The sequence below is a fragment of the Propithecus coquereli genome, unplaced genomic scaffold, assembly GCF_000956105.1.
Source record: "Propithecus coquereli isolate 6110/MARCELLA unplaced genomic scaffold, Pcoq_1.0 Scaffold139, whole genome shotgun sequence".
Taxonomy (NCBI): Eukaryota; Metazoa; Chordata; class Mammalia; order Primates; family Indriidae; genus Propithecus; species Propithecus coquereli.
Genome location: NW_012138191.1, coordinates 5,265,243 through 5,290,877, shown reverse-complemented (window position 1 = coordinate 5,290,877; position 25,635 = coordinate 5,265,243). Strand labels below are relative to the sequence as shown.

The 25,635-nt window shown below is 54.6% G+C and overlaps 1 protein-coding gene across 1 annotated transcript; it reads right to left on the bottom strand.

Moving 5' to 3' along the window:
- Positions 1 to 203: 203 nt before the first annotated feature.
- Positions 204 to 23,815, bottom strand: ADRA1D (adrenoceptor alpha 1D). Its single transcript, XM_012639288.1, has 2 exons — positions 22,645 to 23,815; positions 204 to 1,650 (listed from the first exon to the last, which is right to left on the bottom strand). The coding sequence occupies exons 1-2, from the start codon at positions 23,762 to 23,764 to the stop codon at positions 1,037 to 1,039; spliced, it is 1,734 nt and encodes a 577-aa protein (XP_012494742.1). The 5' UTR covers positions 23,765 to 23,815; the 3' UTR covers positions 204 to 1,036.
- Positions 23,816 to 25,635: the final 1,820 nt, after the last annotated feature.

The following is a 25,635-nucleotide window of genomic DNA, read 5'->3' as shown; positions in this document are numbered from 1 at the left end:
CTCACTGGGGCCCTCAGAGCATCACAGATGCATCTGGGGAGACTGACAAAGGGAAAATTTGTGCTTATGATCACTATCTGGTTCCCAAGACTGATCATGTGAATTTTAAAAGCCAACAAAACCTCCAAATCCTTTGGTCATGCTAAAAGTCCTAAAGGACAGCAGCCATCAGTTAAAAAGCCAATTAAGTTGAAACTAGAAAAGCGAACGCAGAACCAATCTATCCTGTTGTGGGCCTTTAGTACTTGAAGGATTTTAGGGAAAAAAAGTAGTTCTTTATGGGTTATGGGCTAAAGAGGGACAGTCTGCACAGTTTGGACAAAATAGAAGTACTCTTACCAATAAATATGTCTCAAAATGACAGACAAAGCCTCACCCAGTTGGTGGCTTGGAATCCCAGCAAGAAGTGATGGGCACAGGCACAATGAGCTATGTACAGTGTAAACAGTAAGGCCCTTGAGGGGAAGTAAGGAGGGGCAGGGCCAGGTCATGGGGTGTGCATGGAGGCGCCTGGGTAGGGGGCAGTGGGCCCAGGGGTAAATACAACAGGTTTGTATGACGGCCATCCTATCTGCCACCAAAGCTTGTGGGTGGTGGTGGCAGGTCCACTGGGTTTCTCCAGTCGGCAGTGAGGAGAAATTACGTCCATGGAGGAGCCCCATGGCCCCACTTTTTTCCTAGGGGAGGCCCTGGGGGCAACCAGGCAAGGCCTCTGTGCCTGCTGCCCGGCCAAACTTGGGGCTGTCTATTCAGGGTTCAGGGCATGGTGGATGGGGCAGTGTTTCTCAAATAACGGATTGGGAGCAAATGGCCCTACGGAGCCTGCAGCCCCTCTCTCCTAAAGGAAGAGCTCCAGGGCACCAGTGTCCTGGAGCTCTTTCAAGGGCTCCAGCCCCAAGCCCCACCCGAGTACTTCAGGGATGCCACAGAGCCGCTACCCTGATCACTTTCCGGGTCCCTGATTTACACGGGCCTCTTGAACAAAGCCAGCCTCCCTCCCCGCCAGCTCAGCTTAGGGGCCTAGCTCAAGGGGTCTTCAAATATCAGTCTCTTGGAGGTTGCTGTAGTCGTCGTAGGCCTGGCAGGTGGCGCCCTCGGCCATGTCGTGAGGGACGCCCAGGGACACGGCCTCCACCTCCGAGCGCAGGGAGCACGCGGCCTCTGCGCGCTGCGCGCCCCCAGCGCGGATCCTGTGCGACAGGCTGGAGACCTTGGCGCGCAGCTGGGTGGTGGGTCTCCGGAACGGCCCGAGCAGACTCCACTGGCGGAGGGCGCAAGGCGGCTTTCGATGGCTGGCGACCGCGGACCGCACCTCAGGCGTGCCTGGGGGGTCGGGGTCGGGGTCGGGGTCCAGGTCAGGGGGCGCGGTGAGGGCCAGCGGGGCCCCGGGGGGCGCGACGCCGGGGCTGGGGGCGCAATCGGGACGCAGGCCGCCGGTCGAGGCCCGCCAGTGGTGGCCGTAGACACGCCAGAGGGGGCGGCGGCGCCTGCGACGCCGGCACTGGCAGCGCAGGAGGCGGAGGAAGGCGCGCTTGAACTCGCGGCTGGAACAGGGGTAGATGAGCGGGTTCACGCAGCTGTTGAAATAGCCGAGCCAGAAGATGACCTTGAAGACACCCTCCGATGGCTTCAGCTGCGGGAACAGGGAGCCTGAAGGGAACAGAGACCGACACTGGTTAGCTGCTTGGGGAAGGGGAGGTCCTGGCAGGCCCTGGGCACAAAGAGGCGACCCTCCCTACCCTGTGAGAACCCTGACTTGAGTCGTGGACAAGGAGCAATCAAGGTGTCTCCCCACAAGGGATCTCTGATACAATTCAGGAGGTCCATGAACTTGGATAGAGAAAAATATTGTAATAATCTTCATTTCTACCCACTTGTACCTGAAATTGATCATTTCCTTCAAGGAGGGTAGGCAACAAACCACAGCAGAGTTAGACAAGGCCACGTGAAATTACCATTTTTGTAGATCAAAACTGCTACAATATTGGCAGTTTTACATGATTCAAACTAGCACTAGCAGTTCCCGCAGATATTTTCCTATCACATTCATTTGTTGCCGATGTTTTGAAATAGTCTCTGTGTTCTGTCACTATTTGGAATGACAGTCGTGAGAACACACCACTAGATCTTGTTATTTAATGCTTAACGTAGAAGCACATTTATGGCTAAGTCACAAATTTCATGTAAAAATGTTTTGACAACTTTCCCGATAAAATCAGTTTCATTTGCAATCCTTTGTATTTGTTTTGAAAGCATGACTCTGAGAGGGGATCCATTGGCTTCACCAGATGCTTCAGTAAATAGTCCCCAGCACAGAAAGGGGAAGGAGCCCTGTGATCAAGTGTTGACCAGGGTTTTTCCCACGCCAGGCACTGCGCTGGGCTCATCTGTGAGGGGGCCTGAAACATGGCCCTGGCTCCCTAGGTAGCAAGTGAATAAAATATCATTGAAACGCAGGTTGGGTGACGGTGGTGCTCAGTATAGACGGTCCTCGGCTTACAATGGTTCAACTCAATTTTTCAACTTTACAGTGGTGAGAAAGCGATACACGTTCAGCAGAAACTGGACTTCGAGTACCCATACAACTGTTTCACTTTCAGTACAGTATTCAGTAAATTATATGAGCTATTCAACACTTTATTATAAAATAGGCTTTGCGTGAGATGATTTTGCTCAACTGTGGGCTGTGTGTTGCGAGCGCGTTTAAGGTAGGCTAGGCTAAGCTATGATGATGTGCAGTAGGTTGGATGTACTCAATGCACTTTCCATTTCCCAATTTGCCAGGGGTTTGTCAAGATGTAACTTCACCGTAAGTTGAGGATCATGTGTATGTGCGTGAAGGGTGCGGGGCTTGGCCTCAGAGAGAGCTTAGGGGTCTCGGAGGATGTACATGCATATCACCCACCTCCCACCACACAGAGACAGTTCCTGGTGCTAAGAGACACCATGGAGGAAGAGGAGGGTCACACAGCATCATGTGGCACAGGCTTCTCAAACCTTGGTCACGTGACACAGAGCCAGTTATTTGGCCATGTCAGTCTTACTTTCCTAATATTATTTTCCTTACTTTCCTTAATATTATTTTTCTGGGAAGGATTTTGTGAAGATTCATAAATTAGCACTCAGCAGGCTCTTAATAAATACTTAAGAAATACTCCCCATCCTCCCATTTCTGTGGCTTTTGAGAAAGGAGACCTCAGCTCTGGGAGGGGACTCAGTTCCTAGCTCTGGAGAGTGGACAGAAGAAGCAGATGACACCTGGTGGCTTTGGGGGCTGCTGGAGCATCACTCAGGGTGTGTTGAGGAGATGATTTTCCCTGGGGGAGGGGTCGGGCAGTCTCTGGAATGTGGGGGCCACCAGGGCTGACCTTGGCCTCCAGGAAGGTGGCCCTCAAGACCAGCATCCCTCAACGGCTACAAAGTAAGAAAGAGTGCTGAAAATAGCTTTCTGACTCAGGCTACAATTCTTTTATATTTAGCCCAGGATGACACATCAGTGGACTATGCTTTCCAGTGGTGAGCCCGAAGGCGGCCAAAGGGCATCGTTTTATCAGCATGGATTTTGTTTGCACTGGTGGGCAACGTGGCATATTGTAGCATGGCTTGGGTCTTGTTGCAAACATTAACATTCTAATTTCTGCTCAGCCAACCTGTACAGAAGTCTGCTATGAGCTGGGAGTTCCTTACACGCCAAGGAGCTGGAATGCAAACTCAGCCTTTCCACCCCAAGATCTTCCCACTGTATCCTGTTGAGGTTTTATCTTACCTTGGGTTCTCCCAGAAGCAGACTCTGAGACAAGGATTGAAATGCAAGTTGTTAATTTTGGAGGTAAATGAAACAGCTGGAGTGACGTGGGAGAAAGACACAGGGAAGAGAAGGAAGCCAATAAAGGGTATGTTAGCAAGTTAGTTGTCACTGTGGGCAAATGGGGATTAGTCCCACTGGGAGCTGTGGGCGGCTGTGAAGAACACCACCTCAGAGTTATCCCACCAGCGGGGTGAGGGAGGTGGGGTATCTACACACCCGTTCCCATCGGTCATTGTCTGGGATGCTCCCTGCGGGTATTCATTTTCCGTACTTCCTGCCTGCCACGTGGGTGGACAGCAAGGATTGTGGTGGGCAGAGAAAGCCCTGGGCAGAGAAATGCAGGCAGGGGCTGGGTGAGAAGCTGGTCAACGTGCACTGAGGGTCTGGGGGTGGGGGGTTGGGGCCCGATGGCATCTGCCACAACTTTGTTTTATTTGCTCTCTGCCCGCCGTGTGCGGGCATGTTGCCTAGAAATACAAACATCTGTGCCTTGGGCTCCAGACTCCACAGGCGGCAGCTCCCCGGAGATTCTCCTGTCTTCCTCTCACAGATGGCAGGTCTGAGCCCCACACCCACCTCCACACGGAGGGCTCCAGTCTGCCACCTCCACCTCTCTGCACCTGCCTTACTCTCCCAGCTCCCCCCTGCCCCCAGCATTCTCTCATCTGCTCACATCCTCTTGCAGGGGTCTCTGGGAGTCAGAGGGGCAAAGGGGTATTTCCCACCCCACAATGCGTGCCATGAGTGTGAAATGGGGAACTGCCCTGAGAACCCCTGAGGATGGGCACTTGGCCCATGGGCACTGTCCCTATGATGTTGCCCTGCTGTGGGGGCATCAGTGGACAAACCCCTTCTCAGCCGCTACCAGCTTTCTTCTTCCCCAGTCACTCTAAGTTACAGCTACTGGGTGGACCAGCTGCCTCGCCTGTCTTGGCCTCCTCATCCCTCCCCAGGTGCCAGCCCCCATCCCAGCTACAGGGAGGCCTCAATGGGCAGACTGGGGGCTGGGGGCCAAGGCCACTCTCTCTCAGTACCCAGGCAGCCTCCTTCTCTGCACCAGCGGGCTCCCTCCCCCGCTCCCGACGCTGCCCACAGCCTCTCTAGCAGGTGTGAAGTTGAGCTCTGCTAACTCACCTTAGCAGTTGTCCTTAAAAATGAGGCCCTCAAGGGAGGCCCTCCTGTACCTCCCCCACCTCTCCACCCAGGCACCCAGCATCAAGCCGCCCCTGCTCTCTTGTGGCTCCAGCGTCTCTCCGCAGTCTTACGTCTGTCTTCATGTGCAATAGCCCAGTGTCCACACTGACCTCTCAGTGTGCTCTGGCCATGACAGACACCCCCGTCTTGCCTCTGGGTTTTTGCACATGATCACCCCGGAATGCCCCTCCTCTATACCTGGGAGTGCCAGCTCCCATGGCACCTCCACCTGGAAGCTTCCCTTACATGCCCTCCCCGCCTGGTAGAGTTATCTGTACTCCTCCTCTCCCCCTCCCCGCTAGCACCTCACACTCACTTCTCAGTGCCAAAAATGCTGTAGGGAACTGACAGTTCCTGTCTATTTCACCTTTAAATGCTACGCTCCCCACACCTTGCTTGGTGCACAGTAGGAATCTCATCAATCACCAACGCTTGTTGGCCCCCCAATCCTCCCCAGCTTTGATTGTGGTTTCCCTGCTCCTGCCCTTGTGTCCCCAAAGCCTGTTCTCCACACAGCAGTTGGGGGGATCCTTTTAAAACAGCAGTCCCCAACCTTTCTCAGCACCAGGGACTGGTTTCACGGAAGACAATTTTTCCACGGACCAGGTGGGTTTGGGGAGGCAGAGCTCAGCGGTGATGTGAGCGATGGGGAGCAGTGAAGCTTTGCTCACCCCCTCTGCTCACCTCCTGCTGTGCGGCTCCCCTTTCCTAAGTTTCGTGGAAGACAATTTTTCCCACACCTGCTGTCTCCTCTTTCCCATCTGTGCTTCACTCTTCATGGTGCTGCCCCCTCTCCCCTGGTGGCCCCAACCTGTGGACACGGCCTTCATCCTCCTGCATGCCTCTCATGCCACCCTGGCTTCCGGGATGCGGAGCTCTTGGTTCTTCCACTCCTTGTCAGCTTCCTTTGCTGCCCCTTCCTTGTGTCCCCGCTGTTAAATGTAGGAGCACCTCATTTAGTCTTGCAGTCTCCTCTCTCTGCATTCTCCTGGCAATGTCACCCAGGCTCATGGCGTTAAATACTGACATTACAGCTCAGACCTCTCTCCTTAGTTACAGACTCACAGATCCAACTGCTGCCTGGACATCTCCATTTTCGTGTCTACCGGACCTCACACTTATCCTGCCCTTATGAAGCTTGCGTTTCACTGGGGAAGATAGGCGATACATGGGATAAGCAAGGAAAGTGTGAAGGTATCAGAGAGTAGAACATACTAAGGAGGAAACAATAAAGCCAGGGAGGGAGGTAGGAGAGGGGGGGAGAGAGAGAGAGAGAGAGAGAGAGAGAGAGAGAGAGAGAGAGATGTGGCTGGGGGTGGTGGTATAAATTTTGGGTAAGTGGCCATGAAAGGTTTGCTGAGAATGTGACATTTGAGTAAAGAGCTGAATGAAGTGACTGAATGAGGCGTGTGGACATCCAGGCGGAAGAGCATTCAGGCAGAGGGAACAGCAAGTGCAAAGGCCCTGAGGTGGCCTTTGTATGTTTGCAGAACGATGATGAGGCCGGTGTGGATAGAATACAGTGACTGACGGCAGAGAGGAAGGAGGTGAGGTTAGAACTCGCCCCCTGCCACCATGTGCCCTCCCACCCTGTTCGAGACACCATCATCTCTTGCCTCGATCAATCCAGCGGCCTCCTCACTGGCCTCTCACTTGCATCCCTGTCCCTTGATCTTTTCTCAACCTGGCAGCTAGAATAACTTAAAAAAAAAATTGGTCACGTCACTTCTCTGCTCAAACACCTCCAACAGCTCCTCTACCCCTGTAGTAAGAGCCTGTGACCTATATACACAGTGCAACGTGTCCCCCCTAAATCCCTCCTCTCCCCCACTGTCCACCCCCACTCTGCACTAGCCACATTGCCCTCCTTGTTGCTTCTTGGACATGCCAGACACATGCCCACCTTGGGCCCTGCACTTGCTTTTCCCCAGAATCTTCTCCCCACCCATGGCCACATGGCTCATACCCTCACCTTTCCGGTGAGGTCACTCTGACTTTATATTTAAAATCGTGATGTCCCCTCATCCTGTGATCCCCACTCGCTCAGCTGGTTCTACTGTGTTCCATGGCACTTGTTACCTTCTACCATCCTGTTTGCGTCACAATTCATTTTATCTGTCATCTTTCTCCCTGCAGTGGATGTCCCTGGAGCAGAACTGGTGTCTGTTTTGCTTGATGTTGTCCTCCAACATCAGAAGATCTCATGAGCACACTGGGCACACAGCAGGTGCTCAACACTTGCTGAGTTTGCTGAATGAGTTCTTCTCCTCTATCCTACATATCCACTGGTCACGATGCAGCGTGTTTGACCTCCTGTTTAGTGGGCCCTCCCTTCACTGTGCTCCTGCAGCCTTGGCTTGGTCTGTCATCTCATTTGTCTGTCACCTCAGATGGCAGCAGCAGCCCCTGATAGCCTCCTAGCCTCAACCTGTCCTCTCTGCTCTGCATACAGCTGCTGGGAGGCTTTTCCTAAAAAATTGCTTCTTTTTTTTTCCGCTCTGAAAACTGTCAGTGACTTGTAGTGGCTCTGAGGAATCAGCCTGAACTTCTGGTGGTGCATACCAGGAAACACAAGGTCTGCCTTCCTCCAAATCCAGCCACGTCAAGCCCGAAGCAGGGCCTCCCACACGGGCTGGGCTCCTCTGCCTTTCTGCCTGGCTCTCCAGCCCCAGGTCAGGAGTCCCCACCCAGCCTGGCCTCAGTGCCTTTTCATGTGCGCCTACACTTTAACACAATTTGCTATTGCTCTGACTACTCTATCTTTTCATCCCAGCCTCTTGCACAAGTGCCTCACTTAGATGCTCTAAAATATATGTTGAATAATAAATGGCATTTGGATAAGCAGCCTCCAATGTGAAGAGGAAGGAAAAGGGAGCTGATGCTTTCTGAGTGTTCAGTACCTTCTAGGCGCCAGGCCGGGCCCTTTATGTACTTTTCACTGAATCCTCCTGGCACCCAGCTTTGCAGGATTCTAGCTACCCCCGAGGGCAAGTGGGCCTTAAGAGTCAGGGTATGCACCTGGTTGGCCTAGCCCTAGAGCTCCTGGTCTCTTCCTGACACCACTTCCTGACAACCACTAGTTTTGTTCCTCCTGGCCGATGCCCCACAAGCAGTGTGTCCATCCCTACCCCAGGGCTTTCTGCAGGGCTGGTGGGCCAGGATAGTCTTCCTCCTGTCCCCACGGGGCGCATTTCCTCTGCATCTCAGCCTGGACTTAGCATAGTGCCACCTTCTCCAAGAGCATTTCTGTGACTGCTCTGCCCTGCGGAGGTCTGGAGTGGTGGCAGTGGCTTCTGGAGTGTGTGTGCCTGGAGCACTCTTCATTGTGCTTCTACCAGGCTGTGTGGCATTTGTTGGTCTTCTGCAGGGCCTCAGGGTGCCCTGTGGGGGCTGCCACGTCAGGTTTGGCTCCATGCTATCGGACCACTCAGAAGGGCTGCGCTGTTGCCTGCTCGCTGGAGAGAGTGTCAAGCAGACCCCAAACTCCTGGGAGGAGCCCCAGAGAGCTGCGTGGCCATCTCCTTCATGTCTTTGCTCAAAAGGCACCTTTAAGGCTTGAAGCCAGACACTGTTGATGTTCCGCCCAGGTGCCCCGAACTCCCAGCTGCTGTGTTGGCTGCCAAAGGCTCACCGTTGCCTCTTTCTCTGAGAACTGCCCTTGGCCCGTGGGAGCTGCTTCAACTGGGGCGGTGATACCTGCCCTCCAAGGGGGCAGCCTGTAGCCAATGACAGACCAGCATGGGGACAGAACGGGCTGGTCCCCTTGCCTCAGTGTGGCTGGCTCTGTGCTGCCCTTCTTGTCCTGGGATCCCCGTGGGGTCAGGCTCAGGCCAGACGGTCTGAGCCACATCCTGGGTTTAGCTCTTCCCTGCCCCCTCTTGCCCCCTCCCTCCCTCCTGGGTGTCTCCTGGGAGCCCCTCTTTAATCAATTCCTTGCAAGAAGAACCCCCATCTCCACTCTGCTTCTATGGAACCCGACCCAAGACACGCTTTGTCAGTGCACGAACACGTCCTCAAGCCCCTTCGCTTGGCCCCAAGCTTTGGGGCCAGGGATTAGCCCTTAGTCACCATTGTAACGCTCTGCCCACGGCTGGGAAAGGCAGGGCGTGAGTGTGCACATTTGTGCCCACTTCCCCCAGTCAACAGGCACCTTGGAGTGGGTGGGGATGGGGACAGCTGCATGTACCTGCCTCTGAGCAGAGGCAGTCAGAGCGTAGGTAGGGGACGACCATAAACACCACTCCCGCCTGCTTCTCTCCGCTCCTAGTCCTGCTCTCCCATGTGGGGAGTCTCCACCCAGCTGGCTCGGCCGCCCCAACCTGCCTTCCCCATTCCCTATATCAGGGTGCCTGTATCTGGAGTCTAACCTAACGTCCAGGGGGCCAGGCGTCCACTGCTCACAAGAGGCAGGGCACCTCCTGGGTCTGCAAGAAAACCTGCTCTCTGGCATGTTGGCTGGGCTGGCCTGGCTCGCATGTTGTTGGGGAAATAGGAGGGGGTTGTGTGCAGCCTGGATCATCCCAGGCCAGTCCTTTTCCTAAGGAACAGGAAGGGCCGGCCCAGGAGGGGCTGCTGAGATGCTGGTGGAGGAAGGCGGGGCATGGCTGGAGCTGAACAACTGGCCCAGCCTCACCGAGGACGGACAGCTTGAAGTCAAGGGGCGGACTGTGTGATTAATAGCACTCTTTTGGCACCACCAGAAGGGAACTTGCTCTTGGCAGACGGTCAGAATTCACGGCCAGCCTTGCTCACAACTTGTAGCTGACCATGAAATATCAGGCTGTGCCCTGGCCTTCCCCATTTTCCTGCCCCCTCCTCCACTAGTGACTGTTCTACCCACAGTGAGCCATTCCCTCTGGCCAGAAAGATGTGAGTTAAAAATATCTCCTCCTTTCAGATATTCAGGGCTCCTCCCACCTGCAGGGCTAGGAGAGGAGGAATTCCCAGCCCCAGCGCCTCTTCCTCTCTCCCAGTTCTCTCAGCTGCTCACTCAGTGGCCCTGACCTTGGAACTCAGTAGCATTGTCCCCAGGAGAGGCTGGGACCTCTGACCCACAGCAGGCCTCTTTGCTATACTATAAAGGGTCAGAAAAGCATTTCTAATAAAGCATGCTTGAGCTGAGACCTGAAAACCCTGTGGGGGAGTGAGCCATGCATCTATCCATGGAAAGGGAATTCCAGGCAGATGCGGGAAGGGCATGTGCAAAGGCCCTGAGGCAGCAGGTCACCTGACAAGTTGGAGAGACATCCAGGAAGTTAGGATGGCTGAAGCCAAGAAGGGGAGGGGAAGGGGTTGGAGACAATGTCATTTTGAAGTGGAGACAATCATGGAAGGCTATCAGGAAGAGGTGAGCTGGGCAAGGCCCAGATCTCAGATGGCTGTGAGGATGTGGAGGGGTGAACTAGGGCACTGTGGGGCCAACTATGCCAAGCCAAGTTTCTCAAATTCTTTGCATTTCCATTGCATTCACCAATTTTCTATGGTGAGAGGTAATGGCAATGGTCCTGTCACCTGAGATGAAGCAGGAATAAGTCAGAAGTCCTGTGCCCCCATGTTTGCCTCGGGATCTTTGAGCAAAGGGCTGGCAGAGAACTATTGGTCTGGCCCTGGACACCCCTCTCTAGCTGCAGGGGTAGGTGAAGGGAGAGGCAGCTCCTAGAGCCACAGAGGCTGCCTGGTGGCGCGCAGGTTAGAGAGATGTGTTACAGATCTGTTCTGTGTCCTCTCACCTCCTCTAGGCCTGTGCTTCTCTCCTCTTCTCCCTGCTCTCTCTTTTCCCACTTTTGCTCTTTTCCCCTTTCTTTCTCTTTGCTGTTATCACTTCCTAACTCAATGATTTCCTTGGAATGGCCACACCCCAAGCTCCGAGTGACCAAGGCTACAGTTCTGCCAGTGGCCCTCATGCTCAGCCAAATTGGACCCTGATCCAAGCCTAGGCCTCTTGGCTCTGAGGCCACGCTGACAAATGGCTCATGGGTCTGAGCAGAGCAGCACTCATGCCACAGGAGAGAAGGTCCCCAGGCAGTGGCCACTCTGTCCAGGGGTCCCAGCACTGAGCTGCCTGGGCATTGCCCACTAGGTCCTATGCCAGCTCTCCAGGGTCCAGGATCCTATTCTGCTGGGTGACCACCTGCGGAGCGAGGCAAGTCACACTCTCCAGCATGCACAGGTGCACGGTGGGGTAGGGCGTAGGTGGGGCCAGAGATGGGCTTGGGAACTCAGAGGCTTCCCCTTAAGGGATGGGCTCAAGGACTCTGGGGGTCTGCTGGACCCTGTGAGAGGATCAGCCCATGCGAGAAGGGGTCGTGGCCCATGGCAGTGCTTAGGACACCCCCTCGAGGCCAGCATCCAAGGCAGAAGGGAGCATGCAACTGTGTGTAGGGGCTGAAGGGTTTGGTGTGATTTAAAGCTGAAAACATGGCTGCTGACTAACCCTTAACCCTGGCCCCACTTGACCTCTGACCCAGGCAAGAGATAACAAGGGCTTGGGTTCCGATTTCAGAACTGACACTTATGAGCTGGGAGACTTTGGTCATGTCACTCAACCTCCCTGTGCCTCAGTTTTCTCATCTGTAAAATGGGGCTGCTCATAGTATGTACCTCATAGGACTGTTAGGAGGATACAGTGATTTAACGGGGCCTGGCACATAGAATATGTGTGTTTGTTGATTAATTAATTAGGTAATTAAGGTGGAACGTGGGGATGGCAAAACTGAAACAGACCGAAGGGATGTTTGAGAGATTGTAGTGACTGACCAGGAGATGAGGAAGGGGGTCTGGCTTGGACCCCACGTGACACACAGAGATGCCAAGTGCGGAGATGGGGAGAGCGTGGGGGGAGTGGCAGGCTGGAGGGGAGGAGCAGAAAGTGAGCCCAGGAAGGGGAGACAGTGAGGCTGGGGTAGGGTAGATGGGATAATGGCCCCAAGACGTCCACACTTTTGAATGTCACCTTAATGGCAAAAGGGTCTTGAGATGGGGAGACTGTCCTGGATTATCCAGGTGGGTACAAAGTAATCACAAAGGTCCTCAAAAGGGAAGGAGAGAGGCTGGAGGGGCACGGTCAGAGAAGATGTGACGACAGAAGCAGTGGCTGATGACAGGAGCAGTGTGGCTGCCGGGTGGAGGAAGGGCCCGAAGCCAAGGACTGCAGCAGCCTCTAGAAGCCGGAAGAGGCCAGGGAGCAAATTCTCCCTTAGAGCCTCCAGAAGGAACGCAGCCCTCCTGCGACTGTGATTTTAAGACTTCTGACCTTCAGAACTGTGAGGTAACACATCGTTTTGAGCCATTAGGTTTATGGCGATTTGTTATGGCAGCCATAGGAAACCGTGGACCTGAGAGGGAGAGGGACCTTCTAGGAGGGCGGGGAAGGAGCAGCTAGAGGATTAGCAGGGCGACGGGGAAGAGAAATATTAAGGCTCAGAAGAGGGAAGGGGAGAGGAGACTACCAAACTGACACGGGCAGCAGTGGTTGAAAGCAGGACTTAAAAGAAGCCCCTGAGTGTGAGGATCTGGCAGCCCTCGGTGACAGTGCCAGAGGCAGAGCCAGGGAAGTGTGTGCCCTGGGCTGGGGCGAGGCTGGCAGAAGCTACCTTGGGCAGGGCTGATGCGGACTGGCAGGGAGAGGGGTGTTCTGGTCAAGATGAGTATCGGATATTCTCTTACGAGCTAAGTAGCAAGGAACATCCCTGCACATGGTGGAAAGGGAGCAAAGATTACAGTGAGCAGTGGGGAGGGGGTGAGGGCAAAGAGGTCACTGGGCTCAGAAAGAATCATCCTTAAGAAAGCTCTGGACGTGTCAGTCTGCTGTGCGTGTGGGCGGAGGAGAGGTGGAAGACAGGGAGGGCCGAGCAGTAACGGATAGAGTGAGTTTCCTTGGAAAGGAAAGAGGCTTGCGAGAGTCAGAGCTGACGGAGAACCTTCTGGGTCCAGAAGTCTCACTATGGAAAGTGTGATTTTTCTTCAGCAAATGCTCAGCAAGACCGTGGTTTGCACTAGCTTGCTAAATTTCAGGTCTCTTTGCAATATTTACACCATGGAAATGGGCAGGTGGCTACAAATTAGCCCCTGACTCAGAGCCAACTGGTAAACACTTGTCAGCAGGCCACGTGGGGGAATGGCCTGGTTCAGGATTTGGGACTCGCGGAAGTAGGTGGAGGCGAGGGAGTTAAAGATGGTGGGAGAGGAGGAAGTGGCGAATCGTGGGCCTAGCTGGCCAGGGAAGAGGGGGCATAGTCAACTGGGGGACAAGGTGAGGGACTGGAGGAGAAGTCTTGGTCAAGGTTGGGGTCAACGAACAGGTGTAACAGAAGCCGAGCAGGGAGAACAGGAGCAGAAGGACTCAGGTGGCAGATTCAGGGAGGACTGGGGGAGGCAGACAAAGGTGGGTGCATGGGCCAGGGCACGGCCCCAGGAGGAGGGGCGGAGGGGGAAGGTCACTGTAGTCTCAAGGCCAGAGTGTCATCATGGGTCAGCCTGAGCACAGTGGAGTCACACCAGTGACCAGGATAGGGATGAGAGCGGGGGAGAAAGCTTGTGACCCCAATATCCAAGTTTTTAATGAATGGAGCAGAGTGATCAGTAATTTATCAGATGTTTGGGAAAACATATCAGCAGGCGTTGGGCAGATGACAAGATCCTCAGGGGAGGAGGGATCTGTGCCCCAGGCCAGAAGCCCACCCCCATCAGTATGGCATTTTTCTTATATAAAAAATAAAATGTATTTCCTGGCTCTGTCCACTGAATCAGTGACCAACTCAGTATCAATGAACAGCTGAGGGCTCAGACAGTGGTCTTCCAATTGTCATTTTCCATTCAAAGAGAACTTTTTAGAGAAATGGCTAATTCCAGGTCTAAGGCAGAAAAAATACAAGCTGGGCCTGAAACATCTCATCAGACCAGAAAGCAAAGAAGAGCTCAAGACTCTCTGGGTCTCTCAGGAGCCAACGTGAAGGGGTGCTCACCAGCAAACCCCCAAACAGTGATGTCTGTAATGTGTCGGAACAGCAAGGATGTCTAAAAACCATGACATAATCATGGCACTAAAACAACTTCAGTGGTCATGACCAGAAAGAACGCCCGAGAACTGACTTTTCCTTTGATAAATACAGAGGAACGCTGAGCATCTCTCCTGCCTTTCCTGTACAGACTCTACGTCAACCAAACAGCTCGTGGTGTGTTCATTTTAGAACTCTGGCAAATAAATGCAGAGGGCATGATATAAAATTAGAATTTCACCACTCTAAGTCCCAGGAGTGTAAGAGGTCCAGGCCATGGTCAATGGCTGCTAAAACCAGCAGGTGAGAGCCTGATGGGTCACTTTAAAATGGATGAGGGTAACACTACCTGAACCCTGATCAGTCTCGACACCACCAAAGACAAGAATTCTTGCCAGACCCAACCTGAATCTGATCAGACCAGCTTTCAGGAAGTACAGGGAATAGAGGGACACGTTAAATGGCTCTATGGGGATGCAACCTTGGGGCAAACAATGTGGTTTCTTCACTAAATAAATTGAAAAAAAAAAGGTGGGGGACTTATCAATTAAAGAAACGTAGAAGGCAAATCGACCGCATGCAATGTGTGCTCCTCTTTTGGATCCTGCTTCGAACAAATAAACTAAAAATTTATTAGGCAATCAGCAACATTTGAACACTAAGCAGATATTTGATGATATTAAATGATTGTTTTTATGTGTTATAATGGACTGTGGTTATTTATTTATTTATTGTTTATTTTGGAGACAGGGTCTCGCTCTGTTGCCTGAGCTAGAATGTGGTGTTGTCATCACAGCTCGCTGCAACCTCAAACTCCAGGGCTCAAGTGATCCTTCTGCCTCAGCCTCCTGGGACTACAGGCGTATGCCACCGCATCTGGCTAATTTTTAATTTTTTTGTAGAGATGGGGTCTTGCTATGTTGCTCAGGCTGGTGTCGAACTCCTGGCCCCAAGCTATCCTCCCATCGTGGCCTCCCAAGGTGCTGGGATTACAGGTGTGAGCCACACTGCACCCCCTGGCCGGATTGTGGTTATTTTTTAAAAAGTTCATCTAGGCCAGGCGTGGGGCAGTCCCAGCTACTTGGGAGGCTGAGGCAGGAAGATCACTCCAGATTTGAGGTTGCAGTGAGCCAGGATCACACCACAGCACTCTACCCAGGGTGACAGAGCAAGACTCTGTTTCAAAGAAAAAAAAAAAAAGTTCATCTAGAAACATATATTGAAGAATTCACAGATTTAGTGATATGATTACTGGGATGTTCTTAAAGACAATCTGTAGTGGTGGGAAAGTGGGTGGGAGTTGGGATGAACCAAAATTAGCCTTGGGCTGAAGCTGGGTCATGGGTAAAGGGGGCTCCTTATACTATTCTGTCTCCTTAGGTATGTGTTTGAAACTTTCCATGATAAAAAAAACCCTGAAAAACCCTAGCTCATTGCTTATTCATAATAATTACTCAATAAATGTTAGTTGTTCTGTTCAAAAAAATTTTTTTAGGCCACATAAATGGGGGATCAACCCTAAACCATCATTAATAAGGGTGGTCAGTTTTAAATAAAGAGCTGTTATGCTATGTGAAATAAGCCAGTCACAAAAGGACAAAGACTGCATGACTCCACTTACATAAGGTCTCTATGATAGTCAAAGTCATAGAACCAAAGAGTGGCATGGTGGTTGCCAGGAGCCGGAGGGAAGAGGAATGGGGAGTTGCCAATCAATGGCATACAGATTCAGTTTGGCAAGATGCATAAACTCTAGACATCTCCTGTATAACATTGTGCCTATAGTTAACAAACTGTATTTATGCTTACAAATTGGCTAAGAGGGTACATCTCATGTTAAGTGCTCTCACCACAATAAAATAAAGTTTAAAGAAATTCTAAATTTTTTTTTTTTGAGACAGAGTCTCACTCTGTTGCCCGGGCTAGAGTGAGTGCCGTGGCGTCAGCCTAGCTCACAGCAACCTCAAACTCCTGGGCTCAAGCGATCCTTCTGCCTCAGCCTCCTGAGTAGCTGGGATTACAGGCATGCGCCACCATGCCCGGCTAATTTTTTTCTATATATTTTTAGTTGTCTGATTAATTTCTTTCTATTTTTAGTAGAGATGGGGTCTCGCTCTTGCTCAGGCTGGTTTCGAACTCCTGAGCTCAAACAATCCGCCCGCCTCGGCCTCCCAGAGAGCTAGGATAACAGGCATGAGCCACCGCGCCCGGCCAGAAATTCTAAATTTTTTCTGTCTTTTGCCACCCAGACCCTTGGCATGGCAGGATGTGAAGAGGCCATGGGTTCTGCTGCTTCCTTCCTCTGCACATGTTTACTGAGCACCTACTATGTGCTAGGTGCCACAAAGGCACACAGGAGACATAATACCAACCCTTTCTTCAGGCTTGTGGGCCAGGAGACAGTAATGCTATTGCTGAGGACCTCTCACAAAGCACCCCTTGCCCTCTCCCTCTGTATCTGCAGACCCCTGCGCAACCCCAGGGAGCCTGTGGAGATGGGTCCTTTAGCCCTTGGCGAACTCTCAGACACATGCATCTAACCCACTCTCTGCACCAATGTGTGCCACCAAAGTGTGCCTTCCATCCTGGACACCAATTCCTCAGCACGGCTCTCAGCCTCCCTCCTGCCTTCTCTCTTGCTGTCATTAAGGCACAACAAAGAGACAGTCAATTTCATAAAGTGCGTACACCTTAAGCATACAGCTTGATGACTTTGCATATGCATGCACCAGTGTAATCACTGCCTGAGTCACAACATAGAACATTCCCGGTCCTTTAGAAGGTTTCCTAGCATCTCTTCACTCAGTGCCCCCCTGCCTCACACACAAGGGTAACCACTATCCCGACTTTTATCACCATTAGTTTCCTCTGTTTTTGAACTTCATATATGCTGACTCATGGTACGCACACTTTGCATGTAAGATCTGGCTTATTTTGCTCAGTATAATGTCCGTAAAATCCATCCATGTTGTACACATCAGTAGTTCATTATTTTTCCTGTGGTAGAGCAGTCTGGGGTACGAATAACGCTTTATTTATCCATGCTCCTGCTGATGGCATCTGACCTCATCTCTGGACCCCTCTTCTCACAGACGACACATTCCAGGTCTCCCAAACCACAGGGCACCCCAGCAATACTGCCACCCCGTGTGCCCACACATGCACAGTTCCCTCTGCCCTCCCATTTCATGCTATGTATGCGAATATTGACAATCACAGTGCATTGTGATGAAAGTATGTGCAGAGTAATTCAGGAGCACATGGGACACCTAAGCCCGGGGGTGATCAGGGAGACACACGCTATCATAGAGCACAGACCCTCTGGACGGGAGAAAGGCCCAGGTGTGGCTCCCAGATGGCTGCAGTGGGGTCCTGGGACACTGGCTGGTCTGTCCTGAGCTTCTGATATCAGAGTCTCTGGACAATGTGTACACCTTGAGGTGCATTTGGGAGGGGCCCTGGGCTCTGAGTGTCTGGGGCTGCTTTGTGTGACAGCATCCAGAGGCTGACTCAGAGGCCAGTGATGCTCGGTGACCTGCCTAACGAAAGAGAGCTGAGCTGGGAGTGCGAGCCTGGGCTCTGTCTCGGGTCACCAGGATGCCAGGAGGTAGGGCTGGTGTGCGTGTGTGTGTACAAGCCTCAGCGAACAGTCCACCTCTGGGCATGGCTGGGGGCACTTGCCAGAAAGGCCGAAGCCAAAACACAGTGAGGTGCTACCGCAACGAAAACACCCAGGAGAGACATGGCCTTTGGAGGCACCTGGGAGAGGAAGAAAACTCCTCTGCAGATGGGTGCTTGCCCGGGGCAGGGTCTCCCCAGTCCCTCCTGTTCCCTTCTCGGCCTCAGGGAAGATGACCTGTATTTCTACACCAAACAACTGGCCCAGACCTCTGGGGGTGGGGGACTCTTGCACCAAGCATCTCGGGGCACAGGCTTTAATCAGGCACATTTCCAGCCGGGCCACCCCTCCGAAGGATGCAGCCCCGCCTGGGCCATGGCCCCTTTCTTGGGGTCCTTCAGGGCAGCCCAAAGCAGTGGGCTCGAACTGCTGTCCTGCCGGACACACTCTGCTAGTCCTGGCTCCTCCGGGCATTGGGCTGAAGGCTCCCTGTGAGGAGGGCCCATTCACACTGTTCCCTGTGATTTTCCAGGGCACCCAGCCCTGCACCAGCTCGCTGGGGTGAGGGCAGGGGGTCCGTACCCATCATGGGTGGGGCTGTCAAGAGCCCCTCCTCCACAGGCCCCAAAGACTGGTGTCCCTACACTCTACCTTCCAAACTGGCACACTAGGCACAGAGCACTGTCCCGGGTCACTATGTACGGAGCAGACACTCAGCTGGGTGTCAGCATGGAACGCAGGCAGGGGGGTGCCCTCTCACCTGGGTGAGGGGCGCTTCCTGGGTCTACACGCTCGCTGCTCTGGCACCAGCAGCACAGCCTGGGGGTCCCAGAGGGGCCGGTGCTGCCCTCCTGGCCTTGCTGCCTGGAACTGCAACATCAGGCACATGAGGTCTGAGGTCCTCATGGACCCTCTGCCTGCCCCAGGGGAACACATGCCCTGCAGCTGCTTCTTGCAGGGAAAGAGGGGCAGCTGGAGGTGTGGGGGATGATCCCTAGCCCCTCTCTGGGACCCTTAAGATTTTAGGTGCTGGCTCCTGTGTCCCTATCTTTCCCAGTGACTTGGGTCCCTAGAAGCCCCCATGGTTCAGGACACCCTTCTGTGGTGCTGCTCTCTGGCCTGAGCCATGGCTGTCCAGGTTATAGATGGTGGTCCACGGCCACCGTGCAACATCCCTCTGGGACTCTGGGTCCTCCTCTGAGGCTCTGATACCCCCCGGGCTGTTGGGGCTGCTCGGCAGCTCCCACCTCTGTTTCCACTTGGCTCTGTGTGTGGAAGTGTGGGTGAGGGCACCCCAGTCTGCTTGACAGTCCCCTGGTTGTGGCCCTGTTGGGTGCCTTCATTGCCAGGGCCTACTCTGGCCCATTCCTTGCTGGCACACACTGCTCTTTCTCAGTCCCTCCATCTCTGGTGCTCCTCGCACCTGGTGTGGTGACTGAGACCTGGGAGGAGGAAGGTGCCACCTGAGCAGCTGTCCTGCTCCTCCTGGCTGCCTCTTCCTCTACCTTCTTTGGTTCTTCCAAAGCAGGTGCTCCCCAGGGCTCTGCCCCCAGATCCTCTCTTTCCCTCTCCTGCCATCCTTTCTGGGAGACTGCACCCGCTGCTCCTGCAACTGCCTCCATCCTTGGCCCTGTATCCAAGTTCCCAAGGACCTCTACCTATCAGCTCACACCTGGCATCCCCATATCAAGATTTGCCAGCCCCTTGGGGTTCATATTCCCCTAAAAAAGCTGCTGCACTGCTCAGAATATTCCCTGTTACTTCAAAGGCACCTCCTTTTCCCCAGACCTGGGCCCCGTGCTGGGGGTGTCAGGACCTCCTGGCCCCCTCTGCCTCCTGCGCAGCCTCCAGGCCCCTCCTCCTCCCAAGCAGGCTCCGTCCTCCCTCTCTGCTGCCCCTGCCCTTCAAATCCATACTGAGGCAGATCAGAATATTCTATTTCCTTGTTTCCTTGCTTGGCCTCTGTAGTGTTTTCTTGTCATTGCCAGATTCCACTCAATTCACCCCACTGGCTCCAACAGCATCCCCGGGCTCTGTTCTGAGGCTCTCAGAGAGGGGCCTTGGGGGGCTGAGGCAGCACAGACCAGTGGGAAGGAGGACACAAGGCCCCCCCAGCCCAATTCTCCATGCGCTGTGTGAGGAGCAGCAGAAATGTAGGATTGAGAAAGAGTTGTGCATGTGCCAGCAGGGAGCAAAGGCCATGGACATTTAGGGATGACTTCCTAGAAGAGGGGGACATGTGATCTGGACCTGAAAAAAGTGGTAGCCTTTTGCAGTGTCGACGGGAACAGTGAAAAGTTAGAAAAACCTAACACTGAGCAGAAGACTGGTTCCATGCACCGTGTAATACTCTCAAATGTACTGCCGGGAAAGTGGCCCAGCAGAGAGAAACCTCAGTCTCATCGTGTTCAGTGAAAACGGCAAACTGAAGGATGATGTGCATGGCACAGCGCCATCTGTATACATCCTAACAACACACAAAATAATGTGACATATTGTTATGGATACAGATGTGTGTAGTTAAGAATAAAAATGTACGCATGGGAGTGATAAGCACCAGATTTACCTCTTGGGAGGCAGGGAAAGAGAGAGAGGAAGGCACGGGAGCAGGGAATTTAGTTGTGGCTGGGTTCCATTTCTTTGAAAAAAGAGAGAAAGAAATCTAAGGCAAATATGGCAAAATGCTAACATCGTTTCAATATGGGTGATTACAGGTATATGGGTGCTTGTTTTACTATTTTCTCCTAAGTTTCAAAGGAAGTTAAAGTGAAAAAAGGAAAAAAAGAGGGAGGCAGCATTCTTTACACAGGTGGAACTTTCCCTACAGGGGCCCGTGTGGACCAAGGGCAGGGGGGGAGCCAGGGTGCCCAGGAGCAGATCACAGCTGGGCCAGGGCAGGGGCTAGGGGCGGAGCCTGGGGGTGGGCTTGGGAGCCCCAAATCCTGGGTGGGAGGATGTCTAGAGGGGGGACACCAACTTTCTCCTTCCTGCTCATTTGTCTCCTCCAAGTGTGTTGTCTGGAGTCCTTTCTCGTCCTCTCCCTACAGCAGCCTTTGGCTGATTTTCAAGTGGGGGATTTATTCGTTCCTTCCCCTGTACTGATCATCTACTACAAAAGCAATGGTTTACAGGGCACTTACCATGTGTGGCAGTTATATTCATATATAATAACTCACTGAATTCTCACAACAGCCCTGTAGGTGGGCGTTATATTACCGTCAGCACTGTCTCTATTTTATGGATGAAGAAACCCCTCTGCAGGGGTTAAGGGATTTTCCTGAAGTTACACAGCTAGCAAGAAAGAGGCAGAGCTGGGATTTGAACCCAGACCATCTGGTGCCAGACCCTGTGGTCCTCACTGCAGCACTCACATGCCAGGTAGGGTGCTGAGTGCGGTGGATTCAGTAATGACACAGCCACAGCCCTGCCCTCACAGAGCTTCCAGGCCAGTGGGGGAAGCCAGACACCAAAACAAGCAACACACACTGATGTAATTCCAACTGCTGAGCTAGAGGACGAAGACAATCTGTGCTTCAAGGGAGAAAACAAGCAGGACACAACCGAGCCTGATGGATCCAAGAAAGCCTCTCTGAAGAGGGGACATTTAAGCTGAGGCCTGAAGGATAGGGAGTTAGCCAGGAGGGGAAGGGGAGGGCAGTTGAGGGAGACAGACGGGAAGCGCAAAGGCCCAGAGACAGGCAGGAACTCTGGCAAGGAACCCCGAGAGGGCTGGAGGGGCTGGAGCAAGCAGGGAGCAGAGGGAAGGGCTGCAAGGCCCTGAGGGCAGAGCGGATGTCGCCCTCACTTGGGGCCTCCCTTACAGGCAGGGGGACCCCGGTTCTGGGGTAAATACACACAGTGTCCCATTTTGGTTTGGACAGTAACAAATCTGAAGGTCACCCTCTCATAGGTGATGGCAGAGAGTGTGGATTTTATTCTCAGGACAGTGGGGAAGCACTGAGGGGTTGTAGCAGGAGAATGACACATCTCATTTATAATCTATAAAGGTCACTGTGGCTGAGTGTGGAGAGGGCCTGCAGGGGCACAGAAGGGAGGCCATTGTCTCTTTTCTGACTCAGCGGAACAGTGTGGAAGGAACCAGGCCTGGGAAAAGGGAGGGAAGGCCTGGCTTGGCCTGGTGGAGGTTACAGCCATGGGCTATGTACTCCACAAATGTGTCCCTAGAGATGCTATTCCCCTTCTCCCTGTGCTGGTCCAGCCACCAGGCCCAGACTCACCCCTTCCAAGAGAGGGCTCAAGGGGTAGGAGGAAGCCTCCAGGAACAGCTGCCCACCTCTCAAGACTGCAGAGCAGCTTGTGAAAGAAACAGGAAAGTTCCCCGGGAGAGCTAAAGCACTTAGTAGGTGCAACAAATGATGATTAACAATATTAACTTTTCATTGACCATTTGCCCCATCCCTGTCCTTCTCAGCCCCATGCTGTTCCCCTCCTTTCCAGGGGGGGATTTCAGAAGTGAGAGCCCAGGGCACTCAGAGATACCAGCTGGGAGAGTCTCAAAATGAGGCCAGTTTCCAAATGGAATAGGCGCTGGGGGAGAGTAAGTGGCTTCTCCCCTCAGCTGATATACCTGTTGACTGGCCAGGGCTGGCTGCCCACGAATGAATGAGTACATGTGGGCCCACGCACTCTGCACGCGCCTCCCGCTGAGGGGTATGTACAGGGGGACACACGCACTGCTGGCCATTCACTGTGGGCGGATGACCCACAGATTTCCACGGGCCTTTTATTTTTAGAGGGGTCGGAAGCAGAAGCCCAGGGCTGCTGATATTAGAGAGGAAGGACAGAAAAGTTAGAAGCCTGTGAGACAAGCCCGTTAAGCATGAAGAGCCTCTTGTCTGCCCCCACAAAGTGGTGCGCGCACAGCTGCCACTTAGGAGACTCCAGATGTTGCTCAATCTACCTTCCACGGAGGGTCAGACAAGTCTGGGTGCCAGGAAGGCACCAGGAAGGCACCGCCCCAGGTTCAGGGAGGAAGAAAAGGGGGTGGTGGGAAAGGGGTCACTCACCGAGCGGCAGGACAAAGAAGAAAGGGAACCAGCAGAGCACGAAGACGCCCACGACGATGGCCAGCGTCTTGGCCGCTTTCTTCTCGCGGGAGAACTTGAGCAGGCGCACGGAGAGCGAGCTGCGGAAGGTGTGGCCCTTGGTGCTGCGCGTCCCGTGCGCCCCGTGCGCCCCGTGGGGGCCAGTGGCCGCCCCGCGACAGTGGATGCGCAGCACCACCTCCGAGGCCTTGCCCCGCTCGCGCTTGACGCCCGCCTCGAGGCTGCGCGTGGTGCTGCGCGCGACCACGTACACCCGGCAGTACATGACCACGATGACCGCCATGGGCAGGTAGAAGGAGCACACGGAGGAGAAGACAGCGTAGCCTGCCTCCTCGGTGATGCCGCAGAAGCGCTCGTCTGGGGGCACCGGCTCCTTCCAGCCCAGCAGCGGCCCTACGGACACCACGAGGGCGACGGCCCAGAGCAGCGCCAGGATGGCGGCCGCCTTGCGCTCGGTCATGATGGCGGGGTACTTGAGTGAGTGGCGCACGCCCACGTAGCGGTCCACGGAGATGGTGCAGAGGCTGAGGATGGAGGCTGTGCAGCACAGCACGTCCACGGCGGCCCACACGTCGCAGAAGGCTCGGCCAAAGGCCCAGAAACCCAAAACCTCCATGGTGGCCGAGAAGGGCAGCACCGTGGCGCTCAGCAGCAGGTCAGCCACAGCCAGGTTCACGATGAAATAGTTGGTGACCGTCTGCAGGTGGCGGTTGCAGGCCACCGAGAGGATGACAAGTAGGTTGCCCGCCACGGCCGTGAGGATGAATGCCGCCAGGAAGACGCCCACGCCCACGCCCTGAGCGCTCACCACCAGTCCCCCGACGGCCGCAGTGCCGTTCACCTCGCCGCCAGCGCCCGAGCTCCCCGGCTCCCCGGCGGAGCTCCGGTTGTCCTCGCCGCTGCCTGCGCCCACCACGCTGCCGCAGCTGCCCGCGGCTCCTGGCACGCCACCCACCGCCGGGCCCTCTGAGGCGGCCGTGCCTCCCGCGCCGCCCCCGCCGCCGCCGCCGCTGGAGGCCCCGGCACTGCTGTCCGGGCGGGGTCCCTCGAAACTGACGCTCAGGAGGTCGCGGAAAGTCATCTCAACGCGTGGCCGTCGGGGGCCGGGCCCGGGCACAGGACGAGCGACTGGCAGGGAAGGGAACACGGGGCATAGCTGCGGGGCTCCGCATCCAGCTCCGCGGGCGGATCCCGTCGGGGTCCTGCCGAAGTTCCTCTGACGCGGAGCGCGGCTGCCAGAAAGCGGAGCTGCCCGGCCCGGGTGGTGGCCGGGGCTCCCGGAGGCCGGTGGTGGAGTCGGACCGAAGAGCCGGGGCCGGCGACGCGCGCGGCTCTCTGAGTGTGCCCTGGCGAGCCGGCAAAGCGGCGGCTCCGGGGCCGGGCGGTGCAGGCAGCGGCCACTGCGGCGCTCCCAACTCGGCGCGGGGGGCGGGACGGAGGAGGGGCAGCGCCAGGAGGGAGGAGGGGGCGCCCGGAGCCGAGGGAGGGGGCGCCACACTCCCCAAGAGAAGGGTTCCTGCTTGCAGGCAAGCGGGTGTGTTGGGGTCCGGAGGGGCTGCGGCGCTGGCGCGCTCAGGTCCCGCAGCAGCCACCCACGCCTCACCGCAGGTGCCCACGCCTGCCCCCTCCCCTCTCCGTACCCGTCACGCTCCCTACTGCGCGTCTCCCGGACCCCCTCCCTTTTTGCCCTCGGCTGCGTTCCTTTTCCTCCCGCCCTCTCCCCAGCCTCTTGGTCACTAGCGGGTGCCCTTGGGCGCGCGGTGCGTAGAGGCGCGATTCCCGGGTCTCCCGGCTCCCGGCTCTGGCCGCCAGAGAGCAGCAAGCGCCCGGGATCTGCGGACTGCGGACCGGACCGCGCAATGCTGTGGCGGGTCACCTCCTAGGACTGCCTGGACAGATCTGCTGCACCTCCTTCCTTCTCTCAGGCCACTGGCCAGGACAGGGTTTCAAACACTTCTGCCCAGTGTGATGGAGAGGAGAGAGCCCCGGAAGGGGTCAGAAGCCTGTGCTGGGCTGAGGCTAGTTATGATGGGCGCAGAGACAAGAGAATATGTGGCTACAGCTCTCGGACGCTGTCCAAGACACAGGAGTCTACGTATACCAACTTCTCCACTTTTACTTTACTCCATATCAGACATGGGAATAGCTTTCTATTGCTGCTGTAAATAAGTGGGCTTGTTCTGGGGAGGGGGGAATAAGTGCTGGAGGGTGGGAAAGGCCACTTGGCAGGATGGTTAAGAGTGGAGGGTGTGAGATAGTCTGGCTCCAAATCCAGGCTCTGCCCTATATTAGCTGTTTGACCTCTTTGGGCCTCAGTTCCTCATCTGTGAAATGAGAATGAGAGTAGTGTCTAGCCATCTAATGGCACAAGAGTTAAATGACTTAATATGTGTTGGGGCACCAGAGCGATGCCTGGGTTTGTTAACTGAGTAGGGCTTGGCAGGGCAGGATTTGAACAGAGAGGACAGAGGACAGAGGGGTGTGGAGCTGGTATGAACCCGGGACACAGGTGGAGGAGAGGGTATGAGGAGTCTCTTGCTGTGTAGCAGGACTGGGTAGGGAGAGACACAAAGAGATCATTTGTTTAGCCAACATAAAAATACTTATCGGCTGCTGTCACTTGGCAGACACCATGCTGGGCACATAATGGATGGCAGAGGAAGGAGGAATTGCAGGGAGGATAATGCCATCTCATAGGTGCAGGGTGAGGGTGGCTTGTGCCTTGCCAGTGAGATGAGCACCTGTTTGGAGAGGTATCTGGAGGGGATGGAGAACCCATGGCCTCAGTGCCCACTGGCTGTGGATGACACAGGGGCAGGGTGTCTGAGAGTCTTAGATGAAAAGGTGCTTTAGAGAAAAAGCAGAAAATGGGAGAAATGTTGAGAGATGGGTAACATCCCTCGCCCTGCGCATGCCTGCCCTCCCCCAGCCCAGGAAGCCAAGGCTGTTAAA

Excerpts from the sequence above, each read along its gene's own strand:
- ADRA1D (XM_012639288.1), bottom strand. The coding sequence starts at position 23,764 with ATGACTTTCCGCGACCTCCTGAGCGTCAGTTTCGAGGGACCCCGCCCG. Across the intron at positions 1,651-22,644 it reads CTTCTTTGTCCTGCCGCTCG|GCTCCCTGTTCCCGCAGCTG; the intron begins GTGAGTGACCCC and ends TGTTCCCTTCAG.